Source organism: Meleagris gallopavo, chromosome 7 (assembly GCF_905368555.1).
Source record: "Meleagris gallopavo chromosome 7, MGAL_WU_HG_1.1, whole genome shotgun sequence".
Taxonomy (NCBI): domain Eukaryota; kingdom Metazoa; phylum Chordata; class Aves; order Galliformes; family Phasianidae; genus Meleagris; species Meleagris gallopavo.
The window spans coordinates 13,137,160-13,153,095 of record NC_139410.1 but is presented as its reverse complement, the minus strand read 5'-3'; the positions used below and the strand labels follow the sequence as shown (position 1 = coordinate 13,153,095).

The 15,936-nt window shown below is 36.2% G+C and overlaps 1 protein-coding gene across 7 annotated transcripts in view; it reads left to right on the top strand.

Moving 5' to 3' along the window:
* NBEAL1 (neurobeachin like 1) overlaps positions 1-15,936 on the top strand; it is an 80,075-nt gene that overhangs the window by 16,069 nt on the left and 48,070 nt on the right. For all 7 annotated transcript variants that reach the window (XM_085227705.1, XM_085227704.1, XM_085227703.1 and 4 more), the window contains exons 3-10: positions 915-1,006; positions 5,909-6,070; positions 7,348-7,429; positions 7,611-7,738; positions 9,585-9,667; positions 11,471-11,556; positions 12,705-13,011; positions 13,952-14,058. In XM_085227705.1, coding sequence (XP_085083831.1) covers positions 915-1,006; positions 5,909-6,070; positions 7,348-7,429; positions 7,611-7,738; positions 9,585-9,667; positions 11,471-11,556; positions 12,705-13,011; positions 13,952-14,058 — 1,047 coding nt within the window. The remainder of the gene's footprint in view (positions 1-914; positions 1,007-5,908; positions 6,071-7,347; positions 7,430-7,610; positions 7,739-9,584; positions 9,668-11,470; positions 11,557-12,704; positions 13,012-13,951; positions 14,059-15,936) is intronic.

Sequence of the window (15,936 nt, the reverse complement as noted above, 5' to 3'; positions counted from 1 at the left end):
TTAATAGGTGTACATCTAAGATAAGTAGTTCGGTGCATAGTGAACCTGAGGATAGGTTTGCTTCAGGCTTGTAGACCACAATGTCTTTTCTTGGGAAATGTTGAAGAGAGAAAGAAAAGGGATGATGACTTAAGGAAAAATTGTGAAAGGGAAATAGAAGCAGGAACAGGGAGAAGGAAGATTATGAAAAAGGAGGACATTAGGGATGGGGGAAAAAAAAAAAAAAAAAGAGGAGGAGGAAAAAATCCAGAGAAAATGAGTGAGAAAATATAATGAAGATAATAAAAGCAAATAATCAGATGGAAGATAAGTATCAGCTTTATATATGTTGTCACTGTATCTGAATCAGTTTATATATAATTAATAATGGTAGTGAATTAAATTCTGTTTCTCTGATACTTGCTTGAGTTGAAGGGGTCTTGGGAGCAGGGAAAATGGTCTAATATGAGAAGGGGATCCCCGTGCTTAATAACTGTATAAAGCCATAAGTAATGGTATGTATTAAATTCCATGCTATCAATAATAAAATATGCTAGTGGTTTTGTAAAGTTGTGTATTTACTCGAGAGTAAATAAAGGTTATTGGAACTGGTGTGGGAGGGGATGTTTGTAGGCTAGAACACTTCAATTGGCATTGATACCAGTACATGGAAACACAACTAATGAATAGAGCAGAGCAAGATTATCACATCAGCACAATGTGTCTGAGAAGTTCAAAGAATAGAGCTTTGTGAAATCTTTGTTCTAAAAATTAGTCTACTCATTCCTTTCTCCTAGCTGAAATGTGTTAAGGAAAAAGCTTTCAGTTCAAGTTAGTGCTCCAGACTTGCTACCTAATGACCTCAGGCACTATATTTCTTAATGTTCTCTTACTCTTTTCCTTTTTCTTTTTTTTCTTTTTTTTCTTTTTTCCAGAAAGATCCAGATTACCTGAAGCTTTGGTTGGATAGTTTTGTTTCTAGCTATGAACAGTTTTTGGATGTGGACTTTGAGAAGCTGCCAACTAGGTACGTAGAATTACAGACCTGTTCACCTTTGATATCTGAAGCAGACCTGGAGGAGAGCCCAGTTTCTTTCAATATCAATACTGCTTTTAAACAGAAGGAAGTTTTTTATTGTTGAGTGGCACTCCTGTTCTTCTGAAGGTCAAAATGAGTTGGGAATGATGAAACTTAGGAAAATACTGGTATTTGCATTATATCAGTGATGAAATCAATATTCACTTGTTTTTCCTTATAGAAGTGTAATCATTTCTTGTGAATTTTTGGAATAAATATTCATTAAATGTTGCAGGTGAAATAATATCACTATAAGTGCTTGGTTTCTGTAGCAGTAGTGACTGAACAGAGGTAAGATAGGTAAAGTTCTGTAATTTTATTCTATGAATTGCTATAAGAGGAAAAAGAGAAAATGACCAAAATTTTAGATGCTTTAGATGGAAAGTTTTTAATTAAAATGCACAAATGATAAACCTCAAAGTTCAGGAACAAGAGTATTAATGACTTATATTGCTGACTGCAAATATGGAAATATAATCATGAGATGGGTATTAAAGTCTAATTTCACATTTCTGTATTTAGCATTTTGAATTTTTTGAAATTTCTGTGCACTAAGGCTAACTTTTCAAATGAGGACTAGAAACTAGCTCTGTTCTTCTCTTTTTTTAATACATCCCTGCATGATCTAAGGTTTTAAGAAAAAACAAATGTAACAGGATTCAGAAGTTACAAGAACCAGTTTCAGAGTTTTAGCTGCTACTACTACCAGCGAGTGAATAGAAAGAATGGCTCTCTGCATAATGGCTTCTGTCCAAGCCCTGTTGAAATCAATGGAAATTCTCTAATGGGCTTTGGATCAGATCCTGTTTGAAGTGTAAGTGATAGCCTCCACTGTTACAAGGAAACAAAGAATGCTGCAACTGGATCTCAGTGGATGAAAACAGGGCATCTCATCTACTTGTATTAAGATATTCTTCTTAGCCATTTTATTAATTCAAAGTTTATAGTGCAATTACCAATGTGAAAAATCTACAAAAATCTGCCAGTTAATTCTTCTTTCAGAAGATGTTTGCTTTGTAGTGGGATATCAAAATGCATCTTACGGTGCTTAGTTCAGGAAAGCAAAGGCAGTGGAAAAGTTTGTTACTCTTTGTTTTGTTTTCTTGTTTTGTGTTCATGAGTTGTTTTTGTTGTTGTTTCTGTTTTTACAGCAACATAGTAAAAGATTAAACATAAACATGAAGCTTAGCTGTGCTGAACAATAGCAACATCTTCATTGCATTAAATAATGGGTTTGTGAGCATAACAATCCTGTATTTTTGTGAGGTTAATGACAGGATTAGTGACTTGGTCTGGAAGAGTAGGCCTGCACAGATTTAGACTCATTTGTGTAACAGATGTAGAGAAAGTATATCAAAATAATATAGAAACATTTTCTGCCCTTGTTGGCATTTGAGAGATAATCAGGCATGTTGAAAGTGGCATCCTTCTGGTATTTGTCCATTTCAATTGCAAGCATTAACACTATGGAGCTGATATTACTGAGCCTGCACAAGAGAAATATGTAGGTCAGAGTGGAGCCACCTGTTTCCCAGTGCCTCTTCTCTTGAGGCCAAAGAGACCCCTTGGACTCAGATGCCTAGGAAGAAATTAAGTTTGCCCACTGACATCTGTGCCAATGTTCTCAAGTTGCTCTTCTTTGTGAACAGAGGTAGTGTAGAAATCATAGAAGGAATTTTATAGTTTTTTAATTGCTTTCTCCCTCTGTCAAGTGTACCGTAGTCAAGAACATCCATAATTGCTAGAATGGAGACTGATGCGAGCCTGCTTTTTCCTTATGTAAATGTTGGAGTGCTCGACAGCTAAGTGCTAGAAAGACCTTATGTACTGAACAGCAAGAGCCAGGAAATGAAGAATAACTGTATAAGGATAAAGAAGCTCGTTCAGATTGCTGGGCAAAGTTAACCTTTTGGAAGAGAGCTCTGGAGTTATGTCAGTGTAAAACATGACAATTTTAACATAAAAAAAACAACACTTCAGAAATGTAGTTGAAACTATTAGCCTTTTTTTCTGAAAGAAAGACTCTTAAATGGCAGTGTCATTTGCTGATGTAATTGATAATTGTTTCTTCATTGAATTAAAATACATCATCTCCTGAAATGCTTTGGAAATAGAAAATTTTCTACGTAGTGCAGAATTTGGCAGCCGCTAAACTTGAGCAGTGAACGTATCCAGTGATATGATTTGGGTTGTGTAGTAAGTAGAGTTTATAAACATATAAACATTTAATTTTACTTTTTTGTGTATCTTCTGTATATATTTTTTCTGTGTATTTTTAAGTGCAATAGTTCATTAATGCTCCTTATAAATGATTTTTTTTTTTCCAGTAAGAAAGTGAAGATACTGCACGAGAAAATAACTATGCTGACAGCTTTGAGAACAAAAGCCTAGTGCACAACTGGTCTTTACCTAGAACAAACAAAAAGTAACCCCCAACCCTCTCAGTAGTATTTACACTGGAGAGGATAAAACATTTACTAGCTCATAGGAGGCTTTCTTTTTTCCCTATCACTAATGGGAGAAATTGTTCTTTGATTTAATACATTCAGAAACAGCAATATTATCTCCACTGCTATGATTTATTTTCTGGTTTTGGTTTGTATGCTACTAAGCAAAGGAGTTTAAAGGAAACTTATGTCAAGTACCACAGACGCCACACTGTGTTAGTGCATGGACTCTAAACCCACAAAAAAGGATGCAGGAATCACCAGAATAAAGCAGATTACAGTTACTGGAAACTGGTTGCTGAAAATTGAAGCCTGGTTTTCATCAGCCTTTGTTCCAAAGTGCTTGCTTACAGCTTTAGTGGAGGAGAGGGGAGAGTAGTGCTGATCTGAGCTGTAATTGAATGAGTACAATGTGAAGACTAACTCAACTTCCTTTCAAACACCTGGGTTAGCGATTTCTGTTGCTGCATAACCACGTTAATGTAATGCAAGGAGATTACAAATGAAAGAATCAAAAAGGAGAACCTACAGGAAAGAAGGGGACGGATTCCTTAGCAGGGTTTATGGTGATAGAACAAGGATAAATGGTTTCAAGCTCAAAGAAGGTAGTCTTAGGTTAGATAAAAGGAAAAAATCTTTCACAGTGAGTGTGGTGAGGCACTGGAACTGCTTGTCCATCAGCCAGGTTGTTCTTCATGCCTCCTTGCTGGAGACCTGCAAGGCAAAGCTGGATCAGGCCCTGGGTAACTTGATGTAACTGTTGTGTCCCTGTTCATTGCTGGGCAGTTGGAGTAGATGGCATTCAGAGATGCCTTCCAACTCTAAGGATTCAGTGATTCTAAAGTGTGAAGATCTCTCATTTTTTGATGTATGGTTGCAGCAAGCAAACAAGAGTGTCAGTTGTGACTTCAGATTTTTTTTCCTTATTGAATAGTAAGTTTATGCAACCAGTCTCATTAAGAAAAAGTGGCATTACACATCTACATATTAAATAAACTTCTCAAAATTTGTAGTGATATAGTGGCAATTTGCTATGGGGTGGGTAGAAGTTCAGTTATTTAATCTCTGTAGTATGCTCAGTTTGAGTAATACCAGAAGATGAGCGTTTCTTCTGCTGTTCTTGCACAAAGCATTTAAGTTGTATAGCACTGACATGTAGAACACTCTTTGGTACGTGAGGCATGGAGAGGGAGGCTGTTTGCTTTCTTACGAAGTGTTTCATGATCTTACAAAAAAAGAGACGTGTTGGCCAGTTTGGGCAAGTTACTTCTGATACACAACCTCAGCTGTCAAAAATTACGTTCTTAATACAGAGATGGTGAATTCACAGATTATTGTGAACAACACTTGTAGTCCCAGAGGATAATACTCCACTGGCATCTTGGGGATGAAGCTGCTCAGAAATGAACATAGCTTTCTTGACAGCTGTGTTGGAGAAAAGCAGGTGCTCTCAGTTTTGTGGTTAATGTCTCCTATATGAACCTAGATTCTGTGAAATCTCTGTCAAGGTTTTCCAAATCCCTTGTGCTCTTGTGACTTTTTTCTTCATTTGGTTCTCACTGATGTGTTTCTACAAATGCCTAATTTTAACAAAAATAATAGCAGGAGTGCCTAATATTCTTCAGAGCCCTATCTAGGCTTGGTAGAGTTGTTGCATTTAATGCCAACCCAAGTCTTTTTTTTCCTCTCCTAAAAACGGTGAGATACTGGGAGGATAAAAACCAACTACGTTGTGGGTTAACAGCACACAAACCATTAGGGTTGGGCCAGCTATTCATGCAGAATGTGTGTGCCAGGAGTCAAATGAGCTGCTGGGAGCTCCCCCTCCTGTACATTCAGACCCTGGTTTTCAAGTCTTTAAGCTCTATGAGCTGGTTACTTTTGGCATTTAATCTTATTTTCTACTAGTTTGGGTAGTTAGTGTAAGAAGGGCATTAAGTTTGCTGTGGATTACTGCCAACTGGACTTCAGTGTCTATTTAGTTATTGGCATCTCATTTATTTTAATCTTCAGTAGAAAGTTGAAAGCTTTCCCTTGTGTTTAGTTTCATGTTTCATTCTGTTGTATCAATCCTCCTAGGAGTTTCCCTGGCCACCTGATTGCTATTTCTGCCTTTTCTCTGTGGTAATTCAAGCAGGTAATCTCATGGAAGAGTATTTAAGAATCTGGTTAATGTATTCCTGGTGTTTTTCTAGTTCTTTTTTGTTGTTGGGGAAAAGAAAGCTCATGCTGGCTTATTGCTAGCAGGCATTTCCTTGTAGTTCACTAGGAAGTGCTTGTGAGAAATCAGTTGCTGCATTTCAGTAACCTTTCTTATGCAGGTATATTGGAACACTACTGAAGCACACTAAAATAGATGATAATGTGTCATTTGTATGTTGAGTTGTGTGTCTGTGATCTTTAGGGTGGATGACATCCCTCCAGGAATATCACTGCTTCCTGACAATATTCTTCAGGTCCTGAGACTCCAGCTGCTGCAATGTGTCCAGAAAATGTCAGATGGATTAGAAGAGCAGCAGCAGGCTTTGTCACTTTTGCTTGTGAAATTCTTTATCATCCTTTGCAGGTATTTGTTCTGCTTGCTACTTCAACAAGGCTGTTGTTTTGTTTAACAAATCATTAATGCAGGCTTTAGATTCTAATCATTTATGCAATGTGATCAGGTGCTTTCCAGTAGAATCAGAGAAAAGCCACTTTTCATGATGTTCCAAGTAAAGGAAAATGAAGAAAGCCATGCAATCTTTTCCATGAGAAATGGAATAGAAGGAGCAAAGACACAATTTTGTAATTATGCAAGATATATCTATGTGAATTCAAGGCATAGTGTATGTGGTATAAGAAATACTTTTAAAGGGAAGTTGCACTCTAGAAAGCACTGAGTATTAAAGAAATTGAATGATAAATATACAGGAAGAACTGTTTCACATTCTTAACATGCTTATAATTCCATAAATAGCTTAGGGATCTGACTTACCCTATTAATGCAGCTGACCTCTGAAACTTGCTCTTAATTTTGTAATACTATCCAAGGATCTATTCCTCCCTATTTCTTCATTCTTTTATTATAAACTGCTTTCAATGAATAAGGGAATAAAGTATATGGTAGGGATTCTCCTTTGGCAAAATATTTAACAACCTTTTTTTTGAGTCTTTTTGTTCTTCTTATCCCTACAACAGTACAAGTCTGCAGTGCAGTGCTTAAGTATTCCAGAACATTAAAGCCAAATAGATGGTGATAGCTGTGTGATGAATTACCAACTATTATTTTATTCATTTGCTAAACAGTTCTCCTTGTGTGATCACATTAGTATCTGATCTTTGTGACGTCCTCAAACTGGGAAATAGCACGTGTGCTTTTTTGTTACTGTTGATTTGCTTAGTCTTCTAAATTTTTGATGTTTCTTCTTTGGAGAATTTATAGTACATATCTGCCTCTAAGTAATATATTTATTAAAGCATTAGAAAGTGTATGCAGCTACAGTATCAGTCTCTTTGTTCTAGTACTGTGGGAGAAATTAAAGTTATTGCCTCTATTATCACATGCCGTTTCTGACCTCTCTATTTGGAGTGTCCTGGGAATCTATTTAATCTCTGAAACCCCAAATTCCAGATAGAGTTGAGCTACAGCAGGATGACTCAGTCCTTTCTTCTCCTTCCTGTTAAAAGAAAACTTGTGTCCTATGTTACTGTGACAGAAATAAACATTTGAGTACATGCAGTCCCTTGCGGTGTTTCTGAAATGCTTATACACTTTTCTGTTATTATAGACTGAATACTAAAACTGACATTGTTTGAACTAGCCTCAGTACACTCCGTACATTTGTTTTCTTGATATTTTCATAGGAATTTGGCAAATGTGGAAGAGATTGGGATGTGTTCATACATTAATCATGTCATCACCATGACCACGTTATACATTCAACAGGTATGTTTTCATCTTTAGTCTGTTATTTTTTCCCCATAGAGGACCTCCAGGTCTTGCTTATTGTGATCCCTGTCAAGATGCAGTGTTTACGGGGGAACTCTTAGTCTTGATTCCCCTCCATAAGTTTTAACTTCTAGATGTCTTTTGATCACTGTTATTACTTCTGGATTTTTTTTCCCAGTTAAAAAGCAAAACAAAAGAGAAAGAAATGGCAGATCAGACACCAATAGAAGAATTTGTGAGACATGCACTGGCTTTTTGTGAAAGTCTCTATGATCCATATCGCAATTGGAGGCAGAGAATTGCAGGGTAAGTGTGGACCAGGGCAGGATCACAAGCTGTGTGAGTTTTGATATCTGTAGATAAATGATATATAAGGTTGCTGACAAAAACTACTGATATCAAAGTAAAATAAAATGTAATTACATGGATATGCTGCTGATACATTTTACAGGTGTTAGAGTTGGTTGTCATAGGCAGTGGGTTTGATACAGTATGCTAGTTGTTTTTCAAAGATTCTCTATTCTAAAGAGTTAATGAAATACACTAGTTTTGGTAGGAAAAAAACCTCATGAAGTGGATACTCAACACTGAAACAGAGTGCAACTGGAGTTGTCAGTACTAGTATGTGCTAGGAAACTGGCTTTTTGAGAAGCTTAATTTCTGTCATTCTATGCACAAGCTCTTCTCTTTGAAGCTGCTAGTGATGCACTTTGTTATAACCGACTCTTTAGAGACCTCTTAAAGATTCCTATGAAATCTTTCATGTACAGTTCTCCCTTATTAGCCCCAAATTCACTGCAGTGATGTTAAGTGTACAGTGTAGTTAACAAGTTTTTCTGCTGTGCGTACAAGGGCTGAAATTGTTTGCTCCTTGCCGCTATCATTCAGAACTGCTCTTTAAGTTTCTTTTACTTTCATCAGGACTGTTTTGATGTGCACCAAATATTGGATCTGTGCATGCAGATAAGTAGTCTTGTAAAACTTACAGTCCGTTCTACAGCTTACATCCTGTAGAACTGTGCTGCGTCTGTGCATCCAGTCACTCTTCTGACTCCACACATACAGAGTGGCAATCATATAAGTTATGGTGCTACCTTGTTTGCTGGGGCTTCTTTGTAGCTGGCAACCTGTAATATGCGATAGCACTGCATGGGTAGCAGGCTTTATGGAACTGTCATTGATAATACTAACTGTTTCCATAACAGCTTAACTTGCTGTGCACAGAGTTCTAAGGAGCATGTAAGGATCACAACTTTCAGTATTTTTGTGAAGTATAATTCCCCTGTTCTAGAACACAGTACAGATTGATACTGGTTATTGTGTATGGCCTGACAAAGTACTGCTAAGCTGTTTTTAGATATTTGCATTCGTAATGCCAGCACATCTCATTGCATCTTAGGTAGAACATAAATACTCAAAAACACAGAATCTGCAATCAGTGGAGGTACAGAATTTGTTAATGAATCAATATAATTACATTGTAGAAGGCTGCTACATTTTCTGAAACTGGATGTGATTAAATATTTTTAAAAACCTTGAAGATATTTTCTGATAGTCTAAAGGTTGGAGGAAATAAAGTGGATGTACCAGGAGATGTTTGGTTGTAACTGACTGACATGAAGTTTTTTCCATTGCTTGCTTTTTTTCAAAAACTTCCCTATTTTTCTAAACTGGAAGGAAGCTAGAGGAAAAGAGGCAAGTAAATGTGGTTGAATTGGTTAAAAAAATTTTTGAAGGTCGCAGTGTAAATGTCATATCTTTGAGAAGTCTTTATCAGAATTACCTCCCTTTGATTTGTTCCCCCTACCTCCCACAATCTCATAATAATGTTTTGAGCCATTTCAAATTGCATGGTTAAGAACCTTAGTAGATGATTTACTTGCAATGGGGAAGGACTAAGTACCAGGTAGCTAGTGGTGTTTTGTTTCATTTTATTTTGACCAAACCATGTTCTAAACTATTCAGACATTTCTAGGAGTGGAGCAGTAAAGTCATTATCATCTGCAATTCATTTTTTAAGGCAAAATACTTTTTTGCTATTTTTTAAGCTTGTAGGCAAAACTTACATTTTTTGGCAGGGTTCTCTATTATGAAATGATGAAGTAATAAGTCAGAAACAAAGGTGTCATATCTTTTTTTAATGTAATTTCAGACGTATCCTTAGTACAGTTGAAAAGAGCAGACAGAAGTATAAACCGGCTTCCCTCACTGTTGAGTTTGTCCCTTTCTTTTATCGTAAGTATTATCGCCAGTGTGTTTGAAAATGGTCATCTTTGGAGGAGTGAAGTTGGCAATTCTAAATTCCATTCCCCAAAGAATGTGTAATAAATATAAAAGCATCTTACAGTTTTCTGAGGCTGCATGTACTGAGTTGATTTGTTTGCTTGCGTTCTGCTCTGAGTGTCACTATCTTGCCAACCTTACTTGTCTGTGAAAGCCTGGTTGCTTTTTCTTCCAGATTTTCTTTCAGTGTTTACTGTAATTTAATAAGATTGAATCTGTGAATTTTCAACTTCATTTTTGTTGATACATACATCTGGATTGCACGTAAGATCCTTGTAGCAGCAGCTGTAGTGGTAACTTGCATGAGAAAATCATGAGGAAAGTATGCATGCATTTTTGTCTCCTCGTGGTTTAGTAGCCACAAACAAGGAAACTTGCTACCATCCAAATAGCAAAGTCAACTTGGACTGCAGTTTAGGGAACTACTCTCCTTTATCTCTGGTTAAATTGTGTCCTAACTGCTACTTTGGAATTTGTGTTCTTACATACATAATGTATTGGCAAAGAGGTCAGTAAAATGTCTTTGTCTTTGTGCTAGAGCACTGGAAGCTGACTCTGAAGTCTGCTCTTCAGGATTGTTATCTTCAGGATCTCTCCTCTCTGTTTAGTTCACTGTACTGTTTTCTCCCAAATCCCTTATTTTGTAGTGAGACAAACCTACAAGTGTGCTAATTAGCTGGCAGGTACTCATCTGCTGATTGGCCATCTGGCAGTACAAGAAATTGCTGAGCATGTACTAAGGGTGTACTTCCCACAGGAGTACTAAAGATTTTTTTTTTGTCTACACTGCCTCATAATTTTTCCACAGTCAGCTAGGTACTACTCTATTGAATTTGTCTGATGTTCCACGAAAGATTCAGAGACTCTAAGTTAGGGAAATGGTAGGCTTTGTTTAATTTGTAGACCATTAAAAATAGTGGTGCAATTTTCTTCTGAAACAAGCTTATACTTCCAGTATGTAGTCAGAAATACTACTTGCCAATAACTGGTAATTGTCTGAAAGGTAACATTATTATTTTAACGAATACAGAATTTTTCCATTTTCTAGTGTTTAAAATCTCAGTCTCCAGCAGTTTTATCTTAATTGGTTATCTTATATTGGAATGGAACTACAATGGCTAATTCAAAAGAAAATATTCCTTTTGTGGTATCAGTTGCAGCTGCTTTGATTCTAGTGATATTGCTATAGCAACAATATCCAGGCTGTATTCCTAAGAGTTCCATGTATCAGATATGCTATGAGATCTTTGAAGATATTTTTTTTATTGTTAGAAAGATAACAGAGCTGTACAGGCTTCCTTGGGAAGTTTGGTTCATAGGGAGCAAGTTCTGCTTTCCTAAGGCACCTGCACTGTAAATGGCATTTGTCTCGGTGTCATAAGTCTTCTAACATTTCTTGTACCTGCTAACTGCTTGTGTTAGCATGTTCTGAACAGTCTAATGAAAATTAATCCCATTTATTCCACAGTACATTTGCAGTACCTCTTTGGATCTGTCAGTCTTCCTGATAAATGCAGGGTTGTCATGTTTCTTTGATAACTCTGAAATGGATGTGTTAATGTATGTGACTTACATAAAAGAAAGTGGAGATTTTAGAGTTAAAATTTTGTATTAAGCTTGCATGATATCAAGCAGCAAAGATGCTTGTTTTATTTACCATTCCTGCTTTTTTATTTTTGTTTGAGAGAAGAAAAGCCTTGTATAATTTATATTATAAAATAAGGAATCCTACTACTTTTTATTTACTCCAATCAGAATGTTTCCAAGAAAGTGAACATCTCAAGGAAAGCCTGAAATGTTGCCTGTTACATCTCTTTGGAGCTATTGTGGTTGGTGGTCAGGTAAGGATGTTTTAAACTCTTCCCAGCTGCTGAAGTCTCCAACATTATCTTCGTTATCCAAAGCTTATAAATATCCCATAATCAAAGAGAATTTATTTACTATGTAGTAGTTATTTATTTTGTGAAGTTTAGAGCTGTTCTGTATCTAAATACTACAAGCTAGCTTCTGTTTTCAGAAAGCAATACAAGGCTGCTTTTTACAATAACAACACATTCTTGTGAACTAAACATAATGTCTTCGCATACATAGAAAAATGTGAGTAACTAGACTGTTTCCACCTGCAAAGTTTTATATAATTACATGACATACATGTAGCTTCCCAGTGTGTTTCAGAAGGAAATACAAGGGTTTCAAAGTCTCCAAGGTCCTTAAGACCTTTAAAATAACATGAAGAGAATATCTGAAAAAAAAAATACTGTTAATCATCAGCAAAGCCAGCATATGCTCTCATGGGCTGACTTCTGTAATGTTCTGCTTAGTAAATGTTACTTCTGGTGCCATAGTAATAAAGTAAGTGTAAAGTCAAGTCAGGAAGTTGAACAGTAGGTCAGGAACGAGGTACATGGCCTGGCAGGGACATGGCTGCTAAACTACACTGTTTAGGCAGGTAAAATGTTGGGAGCTGTGGCTTGAATGCGGGATCTCTAGACAAGGTGGGGAGACCCTGACAAGGCTTCTTGCTGTGCTTTATAAAGCTGTACTCCTGCTCTAGATGTAGTGTGACCCTGAGGCCTATCCAGTCAGATTCCAGGAAGAGAGTTGAGGGGTAGGCATTCAGGACCCAGACAAATATTTGTTTTAAAGTATTGAGTCTATGAAAGTGGGAACCTAAAATGAAATTTGGAATTAAGGTTTATTTAGAATTAATGTTATCAAGGGTACTTAATAAGAATATTATAATGTCAATTTAAATGATCTTTCCTTTACCCTATAAATATTGTTTGAAAAAGAAAACCTAATTAAGTACACAAGGTAGGCTGCATTTCATCTATAGTCAATAATATAATCCAAGTAGGATGTTTAACAACTACAGTTTATAAATTAAAATGGAAGCAATAGTGATTGTTGCAGGATTCAGGTATCTTCAAATCAGCAGGTCTGAGTTGCATTTTTATTCCCCTTAATTCTTTTCATCCATGTGTTTCAGAGGAACGCTCTTCAAGCAGTATCTCCTGCTACCATGGAAGTCTTGATGCGTGTTTTAGCAGACTGTGATAACTGGGATGATGGGAGCCCAGAGGAAGTGAGCAGAAAGGCGGAGCTTACTCTGAAGTGCCTGACAGAAGTTGTCCACATTCTCCTTAACAGCAGTTCTGATCAGCGTCAGGTGGAGACCAGTACAATACTGGAGAACTATTTCAAGTTGCTTAATTCAGACCATTCAGCTTTACCTAAACCAAGGCGATGTAGGCAGTGGGAGAGCAGGTTCATAGCACTACAGATCCAAATGTTGAGTAAGTACTCAACTGTGCAGTTCCTTTAAATGTCTCTTGATAATAGCTCCAAAACAAGTAATGATTGAATTGTTGTATTAATATAACTGAAAGTTGTACAAATGTTCATTTAATTATATAATGGAAAAACTTCAAATGTTTTTTCTCATTGACATTTCTTTATATATATTCTATTTCATATTCATAGTTAACCAGAGTATCAAGGTTCATGGACTACCAGTCTCTATTTAAAAAAAAAAAAAAGGAAAATTGCTACGCAACAATGACAGCACCTTAACTGCAGAGTGAGGAGGATTTTTAATAAAATATCCTTGTGATGGCTGTTTTGTGGTAGTTTGCTTTTCAGATGGAATTACTGCAAACATTGGCAAAGATGTTGGTCCTTAAAGTGTTGGTGCTGAGTTGTTAGATAAGCATTTAGGATTTGTGAATGTTTTTTTACTTTGTTTGGAATGGCAAATATAAATGCAGATATTTTCTTCCCCTGGACTTCCAAGGAAACAAGAGTAGCATTGAGATGGTGATCACTTACAGTCAAAGGCATCTGTATAATGCAGAGAAAATTTTTATAAGGAAACCAGTGTTTGTGTGCTTCTAATAGAGGGCATGCAGGTTAGGTACTCAATGACAGAGACTTCAAGCAGGATCTGAAAGCTATCAAAGGAATTTTGTAGTCGAGTTTTTTTTTTTTTACTATGTATAGTAGGCTACCTGAAGTTTTTAGTGTCAAACTGCTGAGTTTTGGGCCTAGTAGTCTGTGTTTAAAACACCTCAGAATTCTCATGGTGTATAGTTTGTTTTAAATTACGTATTTTTGACTCCCATGTTTATTATGTACCTTTTCTAATCCTTTTACAGGTGTAATATGGGAAAAAAAAAAAAGCTTAATGGTTTTGGCAAGTGTTTTGGTTTTAATGTCAGTTCCATTTTAATTTTGTAGATACAATCACGGCCATGTTAGACTGCACGGACAGGCCTGTTCTACAGGCAATTTTCCTTAACAGTAACTGCTTTGAGCATCTCATTCGACTGTTGCAAAACTGCAAGGTAAATTTTCTTTTATCTTCTATAGCAAAACTTTTGTTCTCTTTTTCCATAGGATCTACTATTTAGACAAATCTTTTTTTTGTCTCAATCCCAGATAGAACCTCATAATTTGCTAGCCAATGTCTTTCACTGATTCCTTCGTAGATTTTGTTTCTCAACCTCTGCAAAAGAGCATGGATACAATGCAACTCTGGAATATTTTCATTCTGTTTTGTGATATGTTAGTGGTATTGCTATTTTGAGCTCTTCTAATACTTGATATTGTAATCTACAGTATATAATTTGTTTTTATCAATTATAAATTTTATTAGGGATTGGAATATCCCTAATAATATTGATATTTCACTGCAGAAATATATGAAAAATGTGCTTGGATTAGGATTTAGCTGTTATAATTAGTGGCAGAATGTACACATTAGTGGCAGAATGCCAGTTTCCTTGAAATGCTTTGAGTAGTTTTAGTGGGTTGTTTTTCTTTATCTCCAGTCTTCTCCTGAAAATACTTTATTTCACTTTTCCATTACTCTCTGTTTGGACATCTGTGCCTATTTTTGTTCTGACCTTGTACTCTGTAAGAAACTTATTTCCTAATTTTGTCTTCGGTTATTAAGCATTATGATATTTACTTATTCTTGTAGAATCTGGCCTTGTTCCTGTTCTAATTCCCACTTGTTTAAATGAGAACTTTGGAAAGCAGGAACAGCTACTCTATTAGGTTTTGCCTGCTTTGATTTTTTTGCTGCTTATTCTCTTCATTTTTATTCTGCCTTCTTGTCTGTCATAAAATGTACTGTTGGAACATTTTTCCTATGATAGCCTTGCATACTACTGTGATCAATTGAGTCTCAGTACTTCCAGATTACTACATGGCATTTTTTAACCTTTGTAGTGAAAATAGCCCCAAGAATGATAAAGGAAGGAGGGGGGATGAAGTTATATTTTTCTGTGTATATTTGTACTTTTTGAAATAACAAGATGAATATAGCAGTGGAAGTAGGATTTCCTCTTGTTAACGTAGGAAGATGATCCTGTTTCTGGTTGTATATTTTTTTTCTTACCTATGAAAATCTTGCTACTGGATTCACTGGCAGACTATGTGAAGCACAGTTCTGCAGCTCTGTATCAGGTGAAGAGGAGAGTACAGACAGATATGAAAGTCAGGAAGTTCTTGGATCTTCAGCAAATTTGGAGAAAGAAATTTTCATGGAAAGGAGAGATTAAAGAAAATCCCTACCACAATTTCTGCTATCGGTATCTTGAGATATTCAAACCCATACTTCTAGTCACCTTCAAATAATCTGCTGTCCAGCAATCTTCTAAAATATGTTTTTTTGGCAGCTGTTGGTTTTACGCCTTATGGACAAATTGTCTTCCCTTAACTATGCTCTGGGATTATAGATCTGCACAGGAGCTTTTTAAAACTGTTCAGTTCTTTTGATCTAAACTTTGCATTTTGCCTTGTGATATTCAAGTAAGGGACTATACTTTAGAGATATCAAAAGGGGCTCAGTCTGTCCTAAGTTATTCAAGTAGCTGCTTGTAGGTACTATTAAGCATCTAGGGATCAGACTTCGAGCGAAGTGCAATCATCTCTAGCAATATATCTGGGTAAAAGCACACGTCTGTATTATTATCTGTATGGCTTTAAATAGAAAAAATTTCACTTGTATTGATAGGGCTGAATTAACAAATCTGAAAAATTTGTTTTTTCTACGTCTGCCTTTGCTTTTGTTTGATGTTCTTATTTTCACTATAACTCTCTGAGATGTTGTCATAGTTCTGTGATATGTACTCTTGAGTGTGATGTACTTCAGACTGACTTGTGTTTCTATGTAGGCTTACACTTGTGTAAGTCTAAATAATATTTTGAATATTTAC